Consider the following 24,968-nt stretch of genomic DNA (forward strand, 5'->3'; position numbering starts at 1 on the left):
CCCTTCTTCCTGCTCCAGTGCCGAGGGCATGGCTGCCAGAAGCACTGGGATTCCTGATGGTGGGCCATGGGGTGACCTGCTCCCTGAGCCCTTATTTGTCATGTCCTGTACCTGATCCCACCCACTTCTTAGAGCTTAGTCACTGGTCCCTCAGTCCCTTGGTCCATTATTCCAGCAGTATGCACCAAGCGCACACTCAGTGCCAGCCCAGCATGGTTCTGGGAGGACTGTACTGGGCTGGCACTCATCTCCAACCTGGCATTAGATCCCTGTTAGCGGAAAAACATTGCTTTTCTTTCAAATTAAAGAATTGGGGTATCCTCATGTTCTGATGCTGCCTCACTGTGAAGGATCCTGAGCTTCAACTCAAAATTGTGTCCTGGCCATCACTTTTTGCTGCCCCTGCTTTGTGTACCCAGGGGTCCCCTGTAGATGCATTCTGGTGGTTCAGGGGCTCTTGGGGAAGAAGGGAATCCAGTGCTAAGCACCCCCCAGGAGAATGGCTCCTTCAGAAGGTTGCGTCTGGCCCCCTCTCTTTCCCTATGTGGTCATCTTGCAGGCAGGGATGGATAGGCTGCCTTTCTTGACCTGCTTTGTCCCCACAGACCTACATCTCCCCTGGCGCAGCCATCATCCATGCCACCTCGGCGGGCGGTGAGGCCGTGGCCATGCTGCACAACATGCGCGTGTATGGGACGTGCACCCTGGTCCTCATGGCCATGGTGGTCTTCGTGGGTGTCAAGTATGTCAACAAGTTGGCCTTGGTGTTTCTGGCCTGCGTGGTGCTGTCCATCCTTGCCATCTACGCTGGCGTCATCAAGTCTGCCTTCGACCCGCCAGACATCCCGTGAGTTCCAGCCCTCTGTCAGGGCCCTCTTGTCCCCGGGCCCGCTGCTTGGGTCAGGTCTGTAAGGATACATTGTTTCCTAGTTTGTAATTCAGGTTTCCTCTGTGGCCATGACGGTGGGGCCTGGGTGGTGGCGCCGGGTGTCTGGCAGTCTTAACCTTCTCTCACTGGCATCTGGATGAGCAGTCAGGATGCTCTTGCAGCCAGCCATCTGCAAGGACAGGACAGGAGGTTTGGTGACGGTCCGGGGGTGTATAGGTTGGCCGGCGGACCTGAGGACAATCAGGCAGCACTGAGCTATCCTGGGGGTTGCCTGTTCCCCTAGTCCTCACAAAAACCCCCAAGTGGGTTCTTCTCTTGTCCTTCTTTTGAATGAGGACACTGAGTCACAAGGAAGTGGCCCTAGGTCACAGAGCAAGTGAGCGGGCCAATGATATGGCTGACATTCAGGCATCAGATTGCCCAGTGGCCTGGGTGGGGTGGAGCAGGCTGGGAGGCAGCTGGCACCCAGCCCCCTGCTGGCTCCTGTGCTTTGCTGCCTCCATGTGGAGTGAGCCACTTGGGTGGGAATAGTCCCATTTATTCCTGTGTCCTATACTCCAGACTCTCCCTTAGCCCCACGCTGCATGAGAGCTGGACTCTTGCTTATATACTGGTTTCCAGCAGCTCATGCAAATGTCATCATGCTAAACAGAGAGTGTCAGAAGCTACAGACAGGGGGGCCCCTCAAACCTCCACCTAGTACTGAAGAAAGGGGTGGAAGCAATTTCATATGGGAGTCATGCACCTCCTCATGCCCCGCTCCTGCTCCAGGGTCTGTTTGCTCGGGAACCGCACGTTATCAAGACGCAGCTTTGACATCTGTGCCAAATTCCACACCACCCACAATGGTACGACGACCACCGCGCTCTGGGGCCTCTTCTGCAACAACTCCTCACCCAGCGCCACCTGCGACGAGTACTTTGCCCAGAACAACCTCACAGAGATTCAGGGCATCCCCGGCGTGGCCAGTGGCGTCTTCCTGGGTGAGTGCCTGGTGGGTCTCGGTGGGACTGAGTGGTCCAGAGCCCAGTCCCTGGGAACCCGTCCTGCTGCCCCGTCCCTGGTTGTGCCACCCCTCCCTCAATGCTGACCTGCCATCGTCCCTGCTCTGGCCGGTTTTCCCCAGGGTGGTAGATGCAGCTGTGCTGTGGAGGTCGGCGGATCAGGGGCTTCACGTTGATCCTTTTTCTTTAGGACTTCATAGCATCTCTGTTAATAAGGGAAGTGATTAGCTGGTGGGAACTGGCTTTTCCTGTCTCTCAGTTCTTCTGGAGAAATTGGGCTGGCTTCCCACTACACCAGGAGAGAGACCTCACCTGTTATGGAAAAGGAAGTGGAATAATCCTGAGGCTGTGATCACTGGGTCCCTAGCTGCCTGCCCCATGGCGGATGTGGGTGTCACGTGTCCCTCTGAGGCTGTGAGGACAGTGGGTGTTGGGGGAAGGTGGGGCTGTGCTTAGTTGAGATGGGTCAGGACTGCACATGTCCACACATCCCTCAGCTTGGGGATCCTGATGTCCAGAGGCCTCTGGCTAGTGAGCCCAGCCCCTACTTCTGGGTTTTGGCAGAGCAAGACCTGGAGGGGGCAGCTGTTTACAGGTCACACAGGACAGGTGAGGTGGAGACAGGGTGTCCTGCTTTGAGGGAACAGGAATAGGTGGGCAGGAGTGAGGCATGGAGATGACATGCAGGGCCTGGGGATCCCTATGGGAGCTCCAATGAGAGGAAAGAGTCCGTGTCGTGGGGAGGGCCCTGAGGAGTTGGGCTCTGCAGCAGGGACCCTGGGGGGAGTCTTAGGGGAAAGGAGGGTCTTTATGGGGAGGGGGCCTACAGGCTGTAGCCTGGCCAGGCTGGGATCTGCCCAGGGGTGCATTTGCATAGGTAGGAGGCAGGCCCAGGTGTGTGGGGGTCCTCTGTCAAGGAAGGGGCCTGTGTGAAGCGCTCGCTGACTGCATCCCGCCATGGAGACCTTTCCTCAGAGCCCTAAGGCAGCTTGTCAGGAACACGCTTTTTCAAGTGAAGTCTTTCCTTCAAATTTGACTTTAGGACTAAAATCTTTCACTCAGTGATGAGGTGAACAGGTTCCTCAGAGGTCAGTTTTTGAGTTTGATGTCCTTGACCTTGTGTGACATCGGAGCATGCCAGGTGCATCTGCTGGGCCTCCCTGATGGCAGGAGCCCCGATGGTAGGTTCTGGAGTCCTGTTACCTTCCCTTTTCCCCCACAGATAACCTGTGGAGTGCGTACGCAGACAAAGGGGTGTTTGTGGAGAAGAAGGGCATGCCCTCGGTGCCTGTGTTGGAGGACAGCAGGTCCAGCAAGCTGCCCTACGTCCTCACCGACATCATGACCTACTTCACCATGCTGGTTGGCATCTACTTTCCCTCTGTGACCGGTGAGGCCTCGGGCATTCCAGGCGGGCCGCAGCCATCTCCTCGCTTCCTCAGCTCTGACATAGTCAACCCTGTCTCCGTCCCCTCCACCTCCCCGTCCCTCAATTTTCTTTACTCAAGAAATGGGCACGGTCTGCTCCCCGTCTGTTCTGCATGGGGAGCACAGGAAGTCGTGTGATTTAAGGGAGCTTGGTTCCATGCTCTCCTGAGAGGCCCATGTTGTTAGAAGGAACTGTGACTGTGGTCTGCACCACAGTCCGCTGAGGACGCCTGGTGCACTACTGGATGGCACCAGGAGTGGACGGGGACGACTGTCAGTAGCCAGGCACTGCAGCTGTCCTTGTCCTTACAAGAGTCAGCTGACCTTCTGGGATGGCCCTTAGTGTACAGAAGTCCTGTCTCCTGTCTCCCCCAACCCCCTGCCTACCACATACACACACACATGTGGGCACACATAGGAGGGCCCTTAGTGCAAGCAAGTCCCCCATCCTCCCAACATAGACATGTACACGTGCACATGTGTGCACACACATAGCTTCACATGCACACACGCACTGCTCTTGGAGACCACCTCCCACTGGGACACCCTTCAGCCTCCCCACTGCAAAGCAAGAGCCCCCAGCCCCTCCTGACCTGGCTGAGTGAGCAGCTTGTAGATGTCAGTGTATCTGTCCTTCTGGTCCCTGTCCAGGTCAGCTCCTGGCCCCCACTTCAAGCCTGTCTGCACTCTGGGAGGCTGGCCTGCGGGGGGCCACCCACCCACCTCTCTGTACTTAATTCATCTCAGCTCTTCCTAAAGCTGTGGCGTTCAGAGGTGGGGGTGGGGGAGGTGCTGGCAAGTGCTGTTTTGAGTTTCCCCTGGAAGACTGGGAGGTGGGGTCACGGACTCACTTTGACAAGCGTGGGGGTGTGGATCTGGCCCCTGGGGGTCTCTGTCCTGTATCCCCCATCTCTCAGTGTGGAACATGTTCTGGGTGAGAGTGGGCCTGGTGGGTGGAGAGTGTGGAAACATCCTTCGTGGATGCAGGTGGTCCCAGCGCCCGGTGGCGCCCACTCTGTGCCAGTGCACCCACCCACCGAGCACCGCTGCGTTTCGGAGCACGTTGGCACATTAGGTCACACATACATATTACATACATGCATGAGGCGCTGAACACACCTGCCATCAGTTGCCGTTTCTTTGAGCCCAGCTGAAATCATTTTACTTTATTTTCTTTTATTTATTGATTTTAGAGAGAGAGTAAGAGAAAGAAGAGACATATCGATTTGTTCCACTTATTTATGCATTTCTTGATTGATTCTTGTATGTGTCCTGATCGGGGATAGAGCCCACAACGTTGGTATATCTGGATGATGCTCTAACCAACTGAGCTGCTTGGCCAGGGCCTCCTTTTAGTTTAGGTACCAAATCAAGTGAGTCTTGAGGGTGTGGGCAGTGACGCATCCATGTGCAGGAGGAGGAAGATCAAACCCAGTGCAGAGTTCATGTGTAGAGGCCTCGAGTTACTTTAGGGTCATGTTCTTACAATGCTTGGTCCAGACCTGGCTTCATGGCCCCCAGCCACATGGAATAACAAATCTTAGAGGGAAGTGAGGTCAGAACCGGGTGCACCTGGAGGCTGACGCTGGTTTTGGTATCAATGGCAAGGGTCTCAACTGAGCCTTACTCTGGTCTTGAGTGTGACTTAGTTCATGGTGGGGTTAGCTGTCCCTGTGGAGAGGATAGGGGACATTTGGGGCCTTTTCCTATGTGCCCTGCAGTGGCTGTCACACAGCTGCACATCTGGCCTGTGCTCTTTGAGGCCTGGATTGGGGACATTGGCTCACACAGATGTGGTCTTCCTTAGCTCGCATCTTTCCAGCAGGGTGTAGTTGAGGTCCCGGGCTGTGTTGGTCCTAACTCAGCCTCAGATAGGCCTTAGCCAGTGGGGATGGAGTTTTCTAGGTTCTCTCAGTAACAGGTCAGCTTTGCCTGTCTTGTTTCTGTAGGCATCATGGCAGGCTCGAACCGGTCTGGGGACCTCAAGGATGCACAGAAGTCGATCCCCACGGGGACTATCCTGGCTATTGTGACCACATCTTTTATTTGTATCCTTGAAAGGGGTCAAGGCATGGGAAGCTCAGGTACAGGGACTGTCCATCAGCCCGTCAGGGCGTGAGGGCTCCTGCCCTGAAGCCTTACATGACTCCCCACTGTGCCATCAGCAGCTTTGGGTGAGCTCGGGTTCAGGTGAGTTCTGACCACATCTGTCCCTTAGAGAGGGACCTGGGTTGGTGCCACCCTGAGGTGAGAAAATAAAACACAGCACCTGGGCACCACCTCCACAGTCGGTTATAGAATGTGAGATCGTGCATAAACTACATGCAGTAACCATGTTACCACATGCACCTCATACATTAGTAACACGTGACTGCTGGTGTATCATGTAATAGTCACACATGTGCACTAGTCAGTTTTACCTCGCTGCATCACTGGCCTTGAGGTGCCCGTGGAGTCTTCTCTCACTGAGGTTTGTGCCTTCTAAGCGAGCAAGTGTCTCCTGCGGTGGTCACACTGCAGGCCCAGCATGTCCTTACTGAGGAGCACTGAGGAAGGCCCCGAGGTCACTGGGACATGGTGGGGGGCACAGGGTGGCTCCAGGCCTGTCTGCAGCCAGGGCACTGCTGCCAGCACATGGTGCCCACTGCATCCTTGACACAAGCCACAGACCTCTCCTGCATCGTGCTTTTTGGGGCCTGCATTGAAGGTGTGATCTTACGAGATAAGTATGTTGGTTTTTATCTGCAACCTCTAGAAATTTCTGGGGCCAGAGTCCGTTTTCTTGAATAACTTTAACTTTGCAATTGAGGTCACTGAGGGTGTCACACTGTGTGGAGCAGTGAGCTCCCATGGTCCCCTTAGTTGAGGTTCTGTTTGGTCTGATGCATCCATCCTCCCCTGCTCCAGCGTGGAGCTGGGGGACCCTAGAGTCACCTCAGGCCTGACAGAGCTGGGGGTGCAGGGATTCCTGGGCGAGGCCATGGGGTGCCCCACTGGCCCCACCACTCAGTGGAGGAGTGGCCTGGCCCCAGGCTGTCACTGCCAGCCCTGCTTTCTAGTGGTTACGCGTTTATCAGCTTCTCGGGGCGTGAGGGCTCCTGCAGGTCCCTGACAGTGAGGCCACTGCCACTGCCCATCGCTTTTGTGGGAGTGCCGGTGGCCTCACAGACCCTGGGCTGGGCCGTGGCTTCGTTGCTCCTAAGAGGACCCTTGGGGAGCAGGACCCACGTGTTTACTTGGGGTAGGAGCCATGTGCCCACTCAGATTCTGGGAAAATGTTTAGTCTTTAGCTCCTGTTTTAAAAGTCCACCCCACCTGCCCCTCCTGCAGGTTCGGGGAGGCCCTGCAGGGGAACCTGGTCATCGGCATGCTGGCCTGGCCGTCCCCCTGGGTTATTGTCATTGGCTCCTTCTTCTCCACCTGCGGCGCCGGCCTGCAGAGCCTGACAGGGGCCCCGCGCCTGCTGCAGGCCATCGCCCGAGACGGCATCATCCCCTTCCTCCAGGTGAGTGGCGGCTGCCCACAGCCTCGGGGCTGCATCGATGGCTCCCTTGGGAAGGAACATGTTTGGAGGGTCCCCGAGATTCTGTCCCAGGAGCACAGTCTTAAATATGGTAGGACCTGTGTCCCCACCTCCATCCTGGCAGCCCCCCACCCCGGGTGGTCACTAGGCTGAGGGCACAGGGTACAACAGAGGCCGCCCCTTACAACCTGGGCTGGCAGAGCCGTTCACGGGAGCGACTGCGGGAGCCCCCACCTCCTGTGGGGTTGGCATCTGTCCTGTCAGTGCCCTGTGGGATGCTGTGCCCCAGGACTGTCCCACTGTGATGACGACGAGGGTCATGGTATCTGGGGCCCCTGCTACCTCCACTTGGGGCTGAAGCTTTCAAAAGGAACTTGAGGCCGTTGTGTGAGTGTCCTGGCGCCACTATGACAAAGGCCACAGACAGATTGGCTTAAACCACATGAGCTGATCCTCGGTTCTGGAGGCTGCAGGTCTGAGGTCAGGGTGTCGCAGGGCTGGGTCCTCCTGAGGCCACTCCTCGGGACGTGGACAGCCCTCTTCTCCCCCGGTCCTCACGTGGCCATCCCTGTGTGTGTCTGTTCTCTCTTCTTATAAGGGCCCCAGTCAGATTGGATCAGGGTTCACCCCAGGGACCTCAGTGTCACTGTGGCCCCAGCATCTGCTGTTCTCACTGTAGTTTCCTGAAACCAATCCCAGCAGACTCTGGTTTCTTCACCTTTCACGATTTCGCTCGGGACACGAGGTCATGGAGGGTGCACTGACGGCACAGGGACCATGCTAGACCGTGTGTGGTGGGCAGGAGGCTAGGCCATCTATTTGGGAAGCTGGCATGCGGGGGTGGTGCTAGTATCCTGGAGCCCCCTTGACTTCCCCTGAGGCTTGGCTGGTGTGGCCCCTTCACCGGGTCTGCATTTTGTGTTTCTTTTCTGTGTGTCTCTTTAACAGAACCTCTGGGCAGCAGGGAGTGGGTGGGAAGGGCTTTTCAAGCCTGTGTTTCTGAGCATGGGACAGATCTTCCGGAAGGTTCTGCCATCCCACATGGCTGTGGGTGAAGGCCAAGGGGCCTTGCGGTGAGCTCGTGGCAGAATTCTTGCCCCTGGAGGCTGGGTTTAAGACCCAGGAGACCCCAGTCCAACACACTGGGTGTTACCCTCACCCTGGTCGCCGCTCTGCCAGGACCCTGGGTCTGATGGTACCTGTCGTCTGCCCCACAAGTTCTGGGTGTCATGTCTGGGTAGGGTGTAGGACGCGTTGTGAAAGTCCACTTCTGCATATGTTGAATTGCTGAGATCCTGTGGGTTGTACCAACCAGCTCAGGGCATTGTTCCGGTGGTCTCCTGGCCCTGGCCTCTAGCCCACGTGCCCTTCTCCCTGCAGGTATTCGGCCATGGGAAGGCCAATGGGGAGCCCACGTGGGCCCTACTGCTGACAACCCTCATCTGTGAGACTGGCATCCTCATCGCTTCCCTGGACAGTGTGGCCCCCATTCTCTCCATGTGAGCATGGGCACGGCAAGGACATGTGGGGACGAGGCATGGGGACATGGTTACTGCTGTGACTGCCAGGGGGACATGAGGTCCTGTTCTCAGGGCAGGCCTTCTGCTCAGGGGATAGCGGACAGAGATGGTCCCAGGGGCCCAGGTGGTTACGGTGGTGGACAGTATTTGGATGAGAGGGGGCATGGAGACCCCTAGGAGGACATTGATAGGGACGGTGGGGCAAGGAGACCCCACAGGAGGGACAGCGATGTGGACAGGGGGACAGGGAGAGCCCCACAGGAAGAACAGTGACGTGGACAAGGGGGCCTTCCACAGGATGGAGCAGACCACCATGGGACCTGGCCAGGCCCCTCTCACACTGCTCCTCGGGTCCCTAGGTTCTTCCTCATGTGCTACATGTTTGTGAACCTGGCTTGTGCTGTGCAGACCCTGCTGCGCACCCCCAACTGGCGCCCACGCTTCAGATACTACCACTGGTAAGTCTACTACTTGGAGAGGAGGCACCGTCCATCTATAAGGCCAGTTGCTGCGGGGGCCCAAAGACCATGGGGGCCCTTTGTAGAAGAGCCCAGCCAGGCTGGTGAGGGTGGTGTGCCTTCCTTTGTTACCTGGGATACCCACAATGTGGTAGCCCTTGTTATCAGCATGGGCCCCTGGGCTGCTCCATCTCATGTTCCCCGGGCATTAGGTACTGAGTTTTGTGCCTAGGGCATTGCTGAGTGCCATGGGGAACAGTGGGCATTCAGCGTAGTCAAAGATCCTAAGCTCCAGCAGGTGTCCGGGAATTGTTTCAGCCCTTGGAACCAGCTCAGGATAGAGAAGCCTGTTTGCTAGGCATTCCACCATTTTCTGGGAGTAACTAAAAGAAAGATTTTCGCTAAGGGACCAGGAATATTTTTGAGGCAGCTGCTCAGGTGCTAGGTTGGGGCACGGAGCTGGGGGCATATGAGGTGTTGGGGTCAGGGTGTGGGCTGGGGTGTGGACACTGGATGACCACATGCTTCCCCAGGACGCTGTCCTTCCTGGGCATGAGCCTGTGCCTGGCCCTGATGTTCATCTGCTCCTGGTACTACGCCCTGTTCGCCATGCTCATCGCTGGCTGCATCTACAAGTACATCGAGTATCGCGGGTGAGCTCTGGGGGCCACCCGGCCACTGTGGGCATGGGGTCCCTGCCAATCTGGGCGTGCTCTCGGGGTGGGGTTTGTAGCCAAGTCCTGTGCCGGCCCCCCCTTGGACCAGTGGGGCTAGGGCCGCTCTCCTGGGGACAGGTTTACAGGGAGTTGGATGGGATCTTTGCTGCAGCCATCGTTGTTAACAGGTGGAGAGCCACCACATCTACTGTTCTCTCTCTCTCTTTTTTTTTTTTTTTTAGGTTTTATTTATCTATTTTTAAAAAGCAGGGGAGAGGAGAGAAATATTGATGGTTGCCTGTTACACCCCCCCAACCAGGGGCCTAGCCTGCAACCCAGGCATGTGCCTTGACCAGAAATCGTACCTGCGACCTTTTGGTTGACAGGACGATTCCCAGTCCACTGAGCCACACCAGTCAGGGCGCATATGCTTTTCTTAATTGATTTCATGTTACGACACAGCATTAGGTTAAGCTATGTCTATATATGAAAGCCATAACTTTTTAGTGTGTTTTTATTTTTAAACTAAAATCCACCCAATGGCAGCACTGATACATGATGGATTTCAAAATTTCTAGAAACCACATTGTCAAAAAAATACAGCCATGGGCAGTAGTAGTACCTCAGGCTAACTGCATCTCAGGGCCTGTAGTTCCTCACTGGGGCATTTCCCCAGCCCCCCCAGTCCCTGGTAGCAGGGAGGGAAGGGAGGTGGGGCCTCTCTGGCCAGGTGGTGGGGTGGGTGGGCTGCCTAAAGTTCCATCCCAGCCCTCGGGGTGGTGTGGAGTGAGATGGGCGCTGTGACTGCTTGTGCTGGTGAAGCCCAGTCTTGGACCCCTCTCTGCCTGCTCATTAGAGTGTCCCCGCCACAGCTTCTCCTTCATTTCCCCCAGTTGGCCCCAACTCTGAGGTCCCATACAGGGTGTCAGAGCCACCTCTTCCCTATCAATTCCAGCCAGGATGTCCCCGCCCCATGTCCTGTCCCTCCCCACTCTTAGCTGGCCTTGAATCTGCCGCCATCATCACGGAAGTGCCAAGAGATCCTAAGTCAGCCTACTGGGGCTGCTGCCCTGCGGGCCCCTTGCTGAGTGTGCTGCGGGCTGGGCCTCACTGCTGCCCCTTCCTCTGCAGGGCTGAGAAGGAATGGGGGGATGGCATCAGGGGGCTGTCGCTGAATGCTGCCCGCTACGCCCTGCTGCGTGTAGAACATGGCCCTCCCCACACCAAGAACTGGAGGTGAGTGCCTGCAGCCCACCCCAAACCCTGTCCCCGCCCTTTGATCCCACAGAACGCTTGTCTCTAAAGTCAGACTTTCAAAGAGAAACCGTTCCTCCTTTTGTTAGGAAACAGTGTCTCAGAAGCTTCTTCTAGTGCCTTCCCTCAGCAGGGTAGGTTAGCCCAGGTGTGATCAGCTTGTGTGTGACCGGACATCCGAGGACAGTGCTAGCTGGTCTCTAATCTGGGCCTGGCTGTGTGGTGGGTGGGGAACGGGTGAGCTTTCCTAGTGGGGCTCCTGCAGATCAAGCACTTCAGGATCTTAACAGCTGGGCTGCTCCCTGTTCTTGCTTCCGGAAGGGGAGTGAGGCAAGGGTTGCCCCTACAGAACAGAATATAATCTGCACTGCAAGCACTTGGTCTCTCTGTCCTGCACTTACCTGAAGGTGTTAACAGGCAGGGACAGGAGGTGCCCGCTGGGGTTTTTTAAAGCAGGGAGCCTCAGGTTCGGGGTGGGGATGGGGGTGGGGATCCCAGGAGGTGTCTGCCTATTCACTTGTCTCACTGGTTCACCTTTCCCACTTGTTTACTTGTCTTACCTGTCCCACCTGTTCACCTATTTCATTTGTCTCACCTGTCCCACCTGTTCACCGGTTTCATTTGACCCACTGTCTCACCTGGCCACCTGTGAGTGTGTGATGAGTTGCCATGGTAACTGCTGTCCCTGCATAGGCCCCAAGTGCTGGTGATGTTGAACCTGGACTCTGAGCAGTGTGTGAAGCACCCCCGCCTGCTGTCCTTCACCACACAGCTCAAGGCTGGCAAGGGCCTGACCATCGTGGGCTCTGTGCTGGAGGGGACCTATCTGGACAAGCACACGGAGGCCCAGCAGGCTGAGGAGGTGGGTTGGTGCAGGCTGGGACTGGAAAATGGAGATGGGACCAGGGTGGCCTGTGAAGGAGTGGATTGGGTGGGGGCCAGCAGGTCTGCCTGGGCTGCACATGAAGGTCTTCCATCTCCGATGCCCCAGGCATAGTGTTGTGTGTTGTGCTGTCACTCATCAAAAAAGATAGTGGTCTTTGAGTTTGAAACATGTAGGACTGAAACCTGCTTAAGAAATGCCCCCCAACATGCCATACTCCCGAGATCAGTGCTGGTCTCACTCAGGAATGTTGCAAACTCCGTGCTGAGGGCGGTTTAGCTCAAACCTTGGGGAAGTTTTCCTGACGGACAGGCTCCCCTGGAGTCCTTGTGACGGCCCAGCTCCATTCCAGTTCCTTCCTGTGCTGCTGGGTTTGCCTGCTCAGAGGCTCTGCGGCTGGGGCAAGGGCAGAGGGGAGTGACTGTAGGAGTGTCCTGCAGTGGATGTAACTAATGACCACACACCGGGGGGGGGGCGGGGGGGGCTGACAACAACACAGGTTTCTCCTCTTTGGGGGGCAGATGTCCAAACTCAAGGTGTTGGAGGGTCACACCCCCGCCCTAGCCTCTGCGGGGAGGACCTTTCCTGCCTTCTTCAGCCACTGGGGGCCCCAGGTGTCCCTGGGCTTATGGCCGCATCTGTCCTATTTCTGCCCCTACCTTTATATGACTTCTTCTCCATGTCTCTGTGTTTCCTCTTCTGTCTAAGGACACTTGTCACTGGATTCAAGGCCACCTGGATGATTCCGATGATCTCTTCATTTTAGGATTCTTAATCACATCTGCAAAGACCCTTTTTCCAAATAAAGCCACATTCACAGGTTATCAGGATTAGGATGTGAGCATATCTTCTGGGGGCTACCATCAACCTGCTATTTTCTGTCCTCTGACCCCCACAATGCTCATCTGCTTTATGTGCAGAATATATTTTTCACCCCAACATCCTTCCCAGTCTAAGTTCATTATCAGTTCTCAATCCAGAATCCCATCTAGCTCTCAGCAGCTCAAATAGCCCAGATCTCACCTTCTGTAGCATTTAAATTCGTTATTGGTGAGACTCTGGGAATAGTCAATTCTAGGGCAAAATTCCTCCGTCCACAGACCCGTAGGACTTAAGAAAATAGGTGATCTGTATTCCAGGTGCGACTTGGGGCAGGCCTGGGAGACATTCCCATTCTAGGAGGCAAACATCCAAGGAACTTGAAATCCATTCGGTGGTCCCATTTCATCTCAGAACCCAGGAATGGTACTCTCTGGCTCTTGTCTCTGCTAAAAGGATGCCCCAATCCTGGCCTCTTTGGGCTGGTCAGCATGGCTGAGAAGAAGACCAGCATCCACATGTAGCATTGCTTTAATGGAAGACATGTTGATCACTACGTGTTGGGTCTTCTGAAATTGAGCTGCCTGGTCAGATGCCTGGCATGTGACCAAGCGGGCAGAATCTGCACACAGTGGGGCACATAGCATGCACCTGGTATTTCATCCCTGAACCCATGAAGCACCACGGTTTTTCTTAGAAGAGTTGTCAGATTTGATACATTCTAGTGAAGTTTTCAACAAACTGGTGAATTAGTGGGCAGTTTCACGACAACATAGATCATGTTGAAAAAACCACCCCAGTTGTGTGCACAGCACTGACCGTCACCCCACTCCATCATACATGTGGCCACGCCTACACACACGGGTGGTCCCCTGAAGCATCCGCCGAGCCATGAATTCAGGAATGACAGGCACCACCCACGTGGAGCCTCTGGCTTTACCTTGTGGCAGTGATGTTGGTGTGGGGTCTGCCCAGCGCTGCCCTGGTCCCTTGTGGTGAATTGGTGGGGCTGGCACGTGCTGGGGCTGGCGCATGCTGCTTCTGGTGTGCTCCAGCACTCACCTCTGACCTCACCCCAGAACATCCGGTCCCTGATGACTGCCGAAAAGACCAAAGGCTTCTGTCAGCTGGTGGTGTCCTCCAACCTGCGGGATGGCATGTCCCACCTGATCCAGTCAGCTGGCCTGGGGGGCATGAAGCACAACACAGTGCTCATGGCCTGGCCTGAGTCCTGGAAGGAAGATGACAACCCCTTCTCCTGGAAGAACTTTGTTGGTGGGTAACGGCTCCCGTAGGCTGTGGGTGTCAGGGTCACTGGCTTGAAAGGTGCTCCCTGGAAGTCTGTTGGGACTCCAAGCTGTGCTGTTTCACTTGAAAACACTTGGAAAGTAAACGGCCATCTGAAAGCCTTGCGCTGCCCTCCCCCTTTCACCTGACGATGCCCCCCAGTTTGGCCTTCCCTGGGGAGGCACCGGGCTTGGTCACGCATGTCCCTGTGCTGGCTGTGGAGTTGCTGGTTGAGTGAGGACTGCCTTCGGAGCCTGCCCTGGGTGGGGGTTTTGTGGGGAACCTCCGGCCACTTCCTCCGCTGGCTGGTGCCCAGTGAGTTTGTGGGGTGTGTAGTTCTGTCGAGGTCCTGCTGACGCACGTGCTGCCTCTCCACAGACACTGTCCGCGACACCACAGCAGCACAGCAGGCCCTGCTGGTGGCCAAAAATGTGGACCTGTTTCCACAAAACCAGGAACGCTTCAGTGACGGCAATATCGACGTGTGGTGGATTGTGCATGATGGGGGCCTGCTGATGCTGCTGCCTTTCCTGCTGCGGCAGCACAAGGTGGGGGGAGTGGTCACATGGGGGGGTCACAAATGGGGAGTCATGCATCACGGGTGGGAAGTCATGGGCCATTGGAGTTCATCACACCATGGGATGATGCTGGGGTTATCACCCGAGTTGGGAGGCTCTGGGGGGCCTGTGTCCCCTGAGGTGGGCAGTGGGGTCCAGCGGTGTCAGAAACTACCCCAAGCACAGATGTCTCCTCTCCCCCACCCCCAGGTGTGGAAGAAGTGCCGGATGCGCATCTTCACAGTGGCCCAGGTGGACGACAACAGCATCCAGATGAAGAAGGACCTGCAGACGTTTCTGTACCACCTCAGGATCAGTGCGGAGGTGGAGGTGGTGGAGATGGTAAGGGCAGGTGGACCGGGCTGTTCTCTGAGCTCTTCTGTTCAAGTTTGGCATAGCTCTGGCTTTGTGGGCATGTGGGGGTGAAACAGAGTTCCTGTGGACCTGCTGCTGGCTCTGCACTCACTGTGGTGGTCACAGCTGAGGGTGCGCCCTGTGCCTGCTGCCTCTGTGCTCCAGGCTGTCAAGGTCTGCCATTATTCCTCGGTGTCCTCCTCTATTTCAGGACCCCGTGCCACACCCCCTCCTCTGGGCTGTGACAGTGTCTGTTTTTTATTTATAACCTTAGAAGTTTAGAGGGGCTCAGGTATTTTGTAGAATGTCTCCCAGGTTAGAATTGCCTGATGTTTTTCTCATGACCGGACTGGCTTTTGTTTATGGGAGAAATACCCCAGAGGTGGTGTGGCCTCCCCAGTGTGGCCTGTAAGGGGAATGTGACATTCAACCCATCACAAATAGTGAGGACCTGGGGTCCAGGTGCATCCGCAGGGGCCCTCTTTGAGAAGTCCAGACTTTGCTCTGGAGTGTGTCCCCAGGTCCTTGGGGTACAGGAGGGGGGCTCAGCTGTCAGGACCTTCTGCATGTGTCAAGTGCTTCTGTGTCTAGATCTCACACTACTCGGCACTTTGGGTTGCTCACCACACTGTTCATTCTGTTGGTCACGTTGTCCAGCTTGGGCTGCTGGGACATCTTCTGTGTGGCTCCTGCGTCCCTTTGCCACTGTCCCCCATTCTTTTGTAACCATCCATCAGCAACCTCACACATTTTAAATCACCTGAAGCCAAACAGAATGAAGATGCAAGTGACCCAACTCCCATTTGAGGAGGGGACTGAGGCATGTTGTCAGGGTCACAATTTTGAGTAACCATGGTTATTACCATATTTCAAAGCTGCTGGTCCTATTCAGCTTTCCAAGTGGGTTGGTTGGTGCCATTCACTTAATAATAATATTGTTAAAATCTACAGTCCTGCTTGATTTTAGCCATGACTGCTAATTAGGTTTAAGTAGACAGTGTCTATTGTTTAGGGACAGAATTGCATTTCCTTTGCTCCTGCCCGGGACCATCCTGCTACCTGCCTGTTGGAGGGGTGGGTCCTGCGGGTTGACAGCCGCGGAGAGCACTCCTGTGGGAGGAAGAGGCCGTGGCTGGTGTCCAGTTCGCTCAGTCTCTCCTTTCCCTTCTGCTTCTGGCATCTTCTTCAGGTCAGCCTCTCCCTCCAGGGCATTGCAGGACAGAGGTGGTCCAAGATGTTTCTCTCACATGGAGTTACGTGCCTTGGGAGCCTTGTTCACAGAGGCTGAGGGCCTGGGTGGGCCATGCCTGCGGCTCTAGGGTCCTCAGGAGGCAGTGGGCCCATGGGGTGTCTGAGGGCCGTGGACTTGAGGGGAGTGTGAGAGTGAATGAGGAGGGGAGGCCAGTGGTCAGAGGCTAAAATTTAACAATTAGGAATCAGGGCCACTAACCAGGAAGGAGGTTTTTCCAGCCAGAGAGGTTCAGAAAGGCCAGAGTCAGGACTGTGAACCGTGAAGTGTCAGCACAAAAGAGGTTAGGGGTTTTGTTAAGACTTTTCTTAAAGTGAGTAGATTTTATTAAGAGCATCAGGGAAGAGCATCATGGACATTTAGCTAATGGACTCAAAGAGCACCCAAGCCAAAACCAGCTTGCTGTGAGTGCCAAGGGTTAGTGCATCCGGCAGTCAGGTCAGCTAGCCATCTGTCCACAGGGATCTTGCTTCCTGGATGCTGATGCGGGCAGCCTTAAGTACCAGATATGTGGCACTTTTTATTCTGTAGAGGATATGATTTAAATACCTGGAAAAACTAAGAAAATAAACATTTTATTCAGTAAGAATTTAGTAGAATGGATTGATACAGAAATAATGCATAAAAATTAATTTCTCAACACAGTAACTCACGAGAAAGTGTCAGGGAATGACAGCCAGCTCAGAGAGCGCTGTGGATGGGAGCACAAAGCTCCACAGAGGTCCCATGGGCAGCTCTCCCCAGAGCCAAGAGGGCTGAGGGGGCGGTGTACCCCCAGGAACAGGGATGACCCAGTATCATCCCCAGGAAAGGACCAAGCTCTGTGGTCAGTGGGCAAGTTACACATTTAACCTGCAGAGGGTGAGACCACGAGTGAAGGGCTAGGCAGTGTGTTTCAGCACCTGCTCAGAAACTGAGTGGAGCAGGTGATCTGTGGTGAAACATCATGTTCTATACCCGTTGAGTTACTTCTGTGTCCTGGGACGTTCTAGGTTGAGAACGACATCTCCGCATTCACCTACGAGAAGACGCTGGTCATGGAGCAGAGGAGCCAGATGCTGAAGCAGATGCAGCTGTCCAAGACGGAGCGGGAGAGGGAGGTGTGTGCAGGCGCCGGACACCCCTCAGTGAGAGGTGTCCTCACGTGGGTGATGGTGCAGGACCCTGTGCCCCTGCAGGCCCCACAGAGCTGTTAGGACAAGGTCTTTTGTGGTCATTTTGAGCCGGTCTTCTCCGTCCTTGGTTTTGTGAATGGTCAGGTGGCCTGACTTCTACCTCCACCTCCTCTCCCCACACGGATCAAGGCCTCAGAGCCTCACTGGCCTCTGTGGGCCACGCCCAGGCTGGGTTAGGGGCTGCGTCGCCCCTGGTCTCCCGCACACAGTCTACCCAGAACTAAACAGCCATGTACAGCCCCTTCCTCTCTTCTATCATCTCTTGCTCGAACCACCATAGTTGGTCACCCTTCAGGCCCTTTCATCCTCAAATCAGCAACCAAAGAGCATCCTTAAGAGCTGCCTTAACCCCTCCTCCAGGCTCCATGCCTGGCCTCACATGGCCCCTCCAGTGGTTCAGTGATGCTAGCCCATGCCCTGAGCCCACTTCATTCCCACAGGCCTCCCCCGTTTCCTTCTGGCCATCCATTAGCACCATTAGCATGCAGGCTTCCTGGGGTACTTTGTGTAATACCCTTAGCTGCCACCTCCCACACCCCGCCCAACCCCAAACTCCATGTCACTTATTACCCACTCCAAAGCCCCTATGCTGTTGATGGATGGATGGACAGATAAATGGGTGAGTGGGTGAATGAGGGGAGGGGATGAATGAAGAAGGAGGAATGGATGGATGAGGGGATGAATCAATAGATAAATGAGGTGATAAGATTAATTAGTGAGCGAATGAATGGATGAGTGATTGGGAAATGGAGGCAGTATGTGGAGCAGAGACTTTCGGATGTGGACATCCCCTTGTGTCAATATGGATTCCTGGGTTCTTTCTCGGTGGCTTTCAGAGATAGGGCCAGAGGAGCTGGAGAAGGAAGTGATGAATTTGGTCTGGAAGCCCAGGAAGAGGAGCCTCTGGTGGGAGTTGGGGCAATGCTGGTACCCCAAGAAGGAGGCTGTCCGGGGGTCCCTGGGTTCTGTTGATCACAAACTACTCTTGGTTCCATGGTCCAGCAGCTTCTCCCTCCCGTGCTTGCCTCTTCCCGGGGAGGTTTGGAGACCTGCTGCAGCCAGTCATAATGCTGCCCCTGCCCTCCGCCAGGCTCAGCTAATTCACGACAGGAACACTGCATCCCATTCTGCAGTGACCGCCAGGTCCCAAGCCCCTTCCACACCGGACAAGGTGCAGATGACCTGGACAAAGGAGAAGCTGATCGCCGAGAAGTACAAGAACAAAGATAACAGCATGTCCGGGTTCAAAGACCTCTTTAGCCTGAAGCCGTGAGTGTCAAGCTGGTGGCCGGCATGGCAGGTCCCAACTCCCTTCGCTGCCTGTGACAGGGCAGCAAGTACACAGCTGCACGCTGGCAGGCCTGGAGGGCAGGGAACCACAGGCAGTGGGCTTGTCTGCGTTCTTGGTGGGTCTTATAGCAGCTAGAAATTTGGGCTTCTAGGTGGATTAGGACTCCTAGCTTGGATCCTGCTGATGATGCAGGCTGCCTATCAGGGCCAGGGACCTGTCTCCTTGCCTTGGCTCCCACCCATGGCATTATGCTGGGAACCCCCAGGGCTGTCAGGGGTGCCCATGGAGGGCACGTGTGGCGGGGTCCCAGGGAGGGGTCTGGGTTGAGTCATAGATACACAGCCCCTGGGTTCCAGAATGGGAGATCAAGGCAGCATCTCCTTGGGTTCTTTAGTGGTGGGCTAGACCCTAAAGCCTGGGTTCTCAGGAAGGGCCTGGAGGCTTTCTGGTGCTCATGGGCTTGAGAACCCTTTGCAGAGAAAGACCAAGATAGGCCAGGAAAAGGCAGCCTGGGGTGAACCCCCAGTTGTTTAAAAGTGTGCATCGTGATCACTGCTGAAGTAACATGTTCTCTGTGTTTTCTCTTCCATGTAGAGAATGGGGAAACCTGTAAGTCACTCGCTTGGTTTAGGACACCTGTTAGCCTGCGTGCCTCGCATGCCTGGCCCATGCGCCCCTCGTAAACTGTGTGTGTTTGGCCGCGTGTGCCCGTGTGTGCGTGCGTGTCTATGTGCAGGCAGAGCTTACTCAACGCTGCTATAGCTTTCAGTAATTTCCTGTCGGATTCGCTTCTGTCTGTTCAGAGTGGCTCATGGCACATTCCTGAGATTCATTCTCTAAATACCATGGAAGAACTGCCATCTGGGCAGGTCTGTCCTGAGCCAGCTTTGAGCAAGCAGAAGTGTGTGTCTCAGTAGCTGATAGTTGATTCATCCACATCCCTGGATCAAGGTATATCAGATATAAAACCTCAGTTCTGTGGGGACCGAATTTGCTGTGTTCCCCACATCAGATGCCTCTGCACCCCATAGGAAGCTGCTAACCTTTAACATCCGTGTGATGTGGATGTGGATGAATTTCCTGCATGGTCAGACCAGGGCTTAGTTCCATGACCAGGGGTCCAAGGCCAGGCTGGCTGGGTGGGAGGGTGCCCCCCATGTGGCTGCTGTTGGTCCATCTGTCCGTCCCTCTTTCTCTGTTGGTCATTCCCCCCACCCCCACCCCCAACCCCTCTGCTGCCCCAAGAACTTTGGGCTATTTTCTTCTGCGGTGGCAGAGCCTGAGGCAGTGTCTACAGCGGAACACTGGAGACTAGGTGGTTGTACTTCCTTTTTTGGCCCCTAAACCTGAGTTAATTACATGACAGTGTTGGTCCACTGAGGGAGCAAACATGTAGATGTAGCAGGGAGACTGTGCTCAGTGGGCTACATAGGACTGTACTTTGTGCTCTGTTTTTCTGTAAATTTAAAATTCCTCCCAAAAAAGTCTATATATTAAAAAAACAAAAGCATGTACACACAGGATAGGGTTTCTCCCTAAACCACAGTTGAACCACGGGCCTATGGAGGTTCCTGTGCCTACGTGGCACACTTGGGGCGCCCAAACCCCCACCCCTTGCAATGAGCAGGGTCAGAGTAGACCCTCGCAGGCCTGGGGACTCAGAAGAAAGTGAACCAGGGAGAGGTGGACGTTCCTCTGGGCCCTCCTCAGCATTAGGCTGGAGGAGCTTCTGGAAGTGGGAGATCAGCCCATACCTGACATGTGCATGCTTTACTCTGGTATCGCTAGGGCACATGCGCTTTGGGGTGGTTTCCTGGCCCGGGGGTGTGGGGGGTGTTGTGCATGTCTTTTTTTCTGTGTTTCCTCAGTCCTCCTCACCATGTCGCCACCAGGAACCAGAATCTCCATTTGGTTCACTGCCCCTGATCCTGTACCCCCTCCCCAGATGCTTTTGATTCCCAGCCTCAGAAACCTTGTTTCAAAAGCTCCTGTCCCTCTGGCAGAGTCAGTGTATTTCTGACGCATTCCCTGCTTTGTGGACTCCAGGGCAGGCTATTGGGACGAGGACGTGAGGGCCACGCTGTCCCTGAACATGCCTCTGATTGACCCCCCTGCACGTTGTCCTGGAGCCACGGGCCCTTGCAGACCCAAACCTCTGACTGTACAATTAATGTGTGTTATCAGACTCTAAGAGACCCTTTAATATCTCACACATGCATTTCTAGAATTGTTGCCATCCCCAAACACACTGGTAATTTTGGTCTCCGGGCACCTAATTCATGGTTGTTGTGACGAGAGATCCCGGTTGTGCCATGGACAGAGAACCCAATCTCTAATTTTATCAATTGGAATTGGAGGAGAAAATAAAGGGTCTGTGTCCCTGTTTTCCTCCTGGTAATAATTGGTGGTTATAATCACATTTATTTGGTTTAAGGGTTGAGTTGATCAAAGGGTGTGGGCTGGGCATTCGTCCTGGAGGCCTTTTCCTGACCCCACGTGTGTGGCCGCTGTCTGTCACCCATCCCTCTCGTGTCTGAGGCACTGTGACCCTGTAGAAGGGCTGCAGTCGGCCTGCGCAGGCTGCATTTCTGAGGCTGGCCATGGATTCCCTGTGTGTGACCCCAGAATCATCCAGCATAGGAAGATGCAAATGCTTTGAGGCGGGCAGAGCTCCTAGGACAGCTCCTGAGTGCTTCCTGAAGTGCAGTTCCCTAGAGAGGGAACCAGAGGGGTCCCATAGGGTTGCCTGAGTGCCTGGGCATGCGGTGGGTGTGGGTCTGAAGTCTCCCTAGGCTTACTTGGCTGGGGACCCTCCCTTGGGGGCCACTGCTAGACATGGGAAATGTCAAAGCACGTGTACCCTCTGTCTACTTGGAGTATAGAGAACTGGGTAGTTAGTGAGGACTTTAGGCACAGGGTCTGGGTCACTGAGCATTGGAAACTCTTGTCCGTCAATGGTAGCCAAGAGCAACAGCACCCAGGAGAGCCGAGAGCTGGTTGGACCTTCACGGTAGCCACATCCTCGGCCAGGACTTAAGGCTCTGTTATGGGACTTAAGACTGCAGTGGGGATGGAAGCCCGGTGCAGGGGCCTGTTCCTTCCCTGCCACCTCTGGGCTTCATGGACCCCAGCCTGTGTCAGATAAGTGAGAGGTTGCTGTGTGCACTGGTTTAGCAGACTCACCACAGGGCAGTGTTTAAAGCATTAAAGCAAGGTTTGGCCACAACTGCAAGGATTCCGATGGGAAACCATTCAGAGCCCCTGGATGTGCGAGTGCCTTTTTGTGCCCAGACAGCAAGCTCGCCCCCAAAGCATTCGTTTCTGCCTGTGTGGACAACCGCTTGTAAACTAGAAGCTCAGCAGCTGTAGTGATTCTCAGTCCAAAGCATTTGGAGGCCAGAGCACTCTGGTTGTTGAATACCCCCTCCCATGCCCTCTAATTCCCAGCACGATTCTCCTGTGGAAACACCTCCCGTGGAGCCTTCGGGACTGATTCCATTTGAATCGGTTTATTTCTACTCGGCCCTTTCTAACCAGAGTGAAGTAGGGCAGGTCGGGGTTCAGAGTAACTGTCTCCCTTTTGCAGGAACCAGTCCAACGTCAGGAGGATGCACACGGCTGTAAAGCTCAACGGTGTCGTCCTGAATAAGTCCCAGGATGCTCAGCTGGTCCTGCTGAACATGCCAGGGCCCCCCAAAAGCCGGCAGGGGGATGAGAACTGTATCCTTTCCTGGGCACAAAGCCCTTGGGGCAGGGGGCAGGTGATGTGGGCGCTAGACTCTGAGCGCCCCCTGGCTGTTTGATGGGGTACCTGTGTGTGGCTCCATCTCTAGGATGGACCAAGCCTGGGGGACGGGTCCACAGGCCTCTGCCAAGGCTCAATTCTAAGCCCTCTTGGCACCTCGCTGACCCTTAAACACCTTTCTGCCCATCGAGCCCCATGTCCCCACGTGGGCCCTCCAGCACCCCTTGGTTGCTTGGGGTGTGCCAGCCAAAGAGTAGGAGGCTGTGACCTCAAAGGTCACAGATCAGCCCTATCTCAGACTGGGCTGTCAGCCCCTAAATGTGTAACAGATGCCACGTGATGGAGGGGACAGGTCCTCACACAGGCTACAGGCTGCCTAGAGGTGTGTGGCACAGGGACTATCCACTGGGGTTCAGCCCCTCCAGTCCCCTGGAGGAGTGGGGCAGATAAGCAGGAGGAGGTCAGCAGCTTGGCTCTTCTATTTAAGCCTCCAGCTGACCACTGGTTAGGAATTCATGTCTTGGTACTGGGACATCCCGGCCTGTTTGGGTGTCTTGGTAGACAGTGGACATGTCTGTTAGTCACATTCCTCCTGGTAGGTCTGCACCCAGAGCCCTGGGTGAGGGCAGGGGTCTCCTCTAGGTTCTCAGTCAGGACACCTGAGTTGAATGAGGCCTCTAGTTGGGTGGGGTCAGCGCCTCTGGTTGTACTCCTGGGACTCCTGCCCTGCCCTGGGCCTTTTTCTCACCCCTACACCAGGGATCTGGGATCTGTCTTTCCCTGACTGAGCCGTTACCTTCTTTCTCAAACCGAGTCCTAATGGCACAGGACCCTGAGTAAATCACTCTCCTCAGGTTTTAGGCTACATTTACCATGGGATCAGCTGTGTCCTTAACTCGCCCACCCCCAGATATGGAGTTCCTCGAGGTCCTGACCGAGGGGCTAAACAGGGTCCTCCTGGTCAGGGGTGGTGGTCGGGAGGTGATCACCATCTACTCCTAACACTTGGCCACTCCAGGAGCGCACTGGGCAGGCACAGGGATGGTGCCGCACGCACAGACCAGTGGCCTGACCTGCCAGCGCTTCCTACAGAAGTTTCTAGTATACCACTGGGCTCTCCTGTCCAGGCTAAGAGCCAGCGCACGACTAAAAGGTTTCCTCGAGTCTGGGAGATGAGATGCCCTTGGTGCTCCGTGTGCTCCTGTGGGAGGCTCAGAGTGCCTGGGACACAGCTGTCCCTCTCACAGGGCCACGTACTCAGCCTCTGGATTCTGGAATTAATTCTCCTTGGCTGCACCCACCTGGCAGTCATATTTCAGTTCTTTCCCATTCAGGACCTTCACCAGAAGCCACACTTGGACTGAACTTGGCCCTTGAGCCAGTAGGGTCCGTTTATGGCAATGAAAGGTCAGCCTATGACTAAGAGCTAAGTTCAGGTTCCTCATCAGCCCCCTGATCTCTCTGTTCCTTTGAATATCCTTGTTTGTGTTTCCATAAACTCAAGGGAGCCAGCCGCCTATGGCCACATCCCTGGGCTCAGCTGGTTGGCCTTGGTCAGGGACCCGCCTTGTTGGGGACGTCTGGTAAGGGAATCTATTTGCTGGGGAACACGGAGTGGGTCCCTCAGCTGGGTTTATGCTGCAGGAAGGTCCAGAGGGAAAGGACCCCCAGTCGAGGGGCCCTCTGAGCCCAGGTGTGTCTGGGAACTCCAGACTTTCACAAGCACTGGTGGGCCCAGCCCGGAGGCACCTCATCTCTGAGACGTGGAAATGGTAAATGCCAAGAGTTTACACGTTCAGAACTGCAAGCACACCACAGTTCAGCTTCTCATGCACACTTCTTTAACCGCCATGTTCACACTTCACGCTCCGGGGAGCGGAACCAGGCTGCAGCCATGGGAGTTCTGGGGTGGGACGGACACATGCACTGAGCTGTCCAGCTGAAGCCCATGTCCCTCCACCACATGGAGGGGATGGTGACAGCTGTGCTTAGGGCACTGATGCAGTACCTTTCAGCCATCTGTATGTAGACTTTGCACTTTACCTTGTGGTCTTTCTGCTCATGGTCATGATCACGTTTACTGTAGATGCTGCAGTAATTTGTGCTTCACTTTCTGTGTGGCTTTATTTATTTGTTTAAACACCTGGGTGTTTTAATGCTAATTACGTTGTCCACAGAGATTGTGTCTATGAAGGAGGCCCAAAGGAACAGGCCCTTGGCTTTCTCACGCCTGCATGAGTTCCCAGGGGAATTGGCCTGGGCCGGAAATTTCCATGTCAGGGCAAAGGCTAAGCATGCATTTCCAGACGTTTCTGAGGAGCCATTGGGCAGCCTAGAGGGTCTGCATTGCCATCAGAGTGATCACTGGCCAGAGCATGTGCCAAATAGCCGCAGCTGGGCTGGGAGAGGGGGGGTCCAGACTTTTGCCCATCCTGATTCAGCACTGAGTTAAGCGAAACCCACCTCACTCACGGATGCGTGGCAGGGTCCGTGTGTCTGCCCCACCTGCCTATCTGCAGTCTCTGAGCACCACGTAGCCTCTCCACAGAGCTTTGTATAACAATTGTAACAGCAGTCAGTTCAAGTGGATTTTGTTTTCCTTTTACAGGTTTCTTGTCTTTGTATGATTTTTGTTAGTAGAATAAAATTGAATGAAATCTGTGTTAAAGAATCTCATGTGTCTCATTCAGCATAAAAATTAAGACAATTGCAGAAAATGTCCCCCGGCCTCCCTTTTGGAGGAGTGTACTGAAATGACTCAGTGTTTAATTTCTATCAGGATGAAATCAGTAAAATAAACCCTGTGATTGGAAGAGACGCCTTATTACACACAGGTTTACAGTGAGATCACACCCAGTAGGATGGAGGTGGACCAA

The 24,968-nt window shown here is 54.9% G+C and overlaps 1 protein-coding gene across 5 annotated transcripts in view; it reads left to right on the forward strand.

Annotated features, from left to right (window-relative positions):
• Nucleotides 1-24,763, forward strand: part of SLC12A7 (solute carrier family 12 member 7) — a 92,763-nt gene extending 68,000 nt beyond the window's left edge. For 3 of the 5 annotated variants that reach the window (XM_090276257.1, XM_090276258.1, XM_090276259.1), the window contains exons 7-24: nt 606-847; nt 1,661-1,872; nt 3,116-3,283; nt 5,271-5,369; nt 5,990-6,047; nt 6,652-6,826; nt 8,225-8,343; nt 8,724-8,822; nt 9,356-9,475; nt 10,610-10,714; nt 11,426-11,594; nt 13,514-13,709; nt 14,100-14,269; nt 14,489-14,620; nt 16,874-16,981; nt 18,147-18,325; nt 21,934-22,067; nt 23,003-24,763. In XM_090276257.1, the coding sequence (XP_090132383.1) occupies nt 606-847; nt 1,661-1,872; nt 3,116-3,283; nt 5,271-5,369; nt 5,990-6,047; nt 6,652-6,826; nt 8,225-8,343; nt 8,724-8,822; nt 9,356-9,475; nt 10,610-10,714; nt 11,426-11,594; nt 13,514-13,709; nt 14,100-14,269; nt 14,489-14,620; nt 16,874-16,981; nt 18,147-18,325; nt 21,934-22,067; nt 23,003-23,094 (2,577 nt within the window). In that variant the 3' untranslated portion in view covers nt 23,095-24,763. Of the gene's footprint in view, nt 1-605; nt 848-1,660; nt 1,873-3,115; nt 3,284-5,270; nt 5,370-5,989; nt 6,048-6,651; nt 6,827-8,224; nt 8,344-8,723; nt 8,823-9,355; nt 9,476-10,609; nt 10,715-11,425; nt 11,595-13,513; nt 13,710-14,099; nt 14,270-14,488; nt 14,621-16,873; nt 16,982-18,146; nt 18,326-18,941; nt 18,957-21,933; nt 22,068-23,002 lie in introns of all 5 variants that reach the window. The other 2 variants (XM_090276255.1, XM_090276256.1) reach the window with 1 other exon arrangement.
• The last annotated feature ends 205 nt before the right edge of the window (nt 24,764-24,968 follow it).

This window comes from Furipterus horrens, unplaced genomic scaffold (genome assembly GCF_987537825.1).
Source record: "Furipterus horrens unplaced genomic scaffold, mFurHor1.1.pri manual_scaffold_5, whole genome shotgun sequence".
Lineage (NCBI taxonomy): Eukaryota > Metazoa > Chordata > Mammalia > Chiroptera > Furipteridae > Furipterus > Furipterus horrens.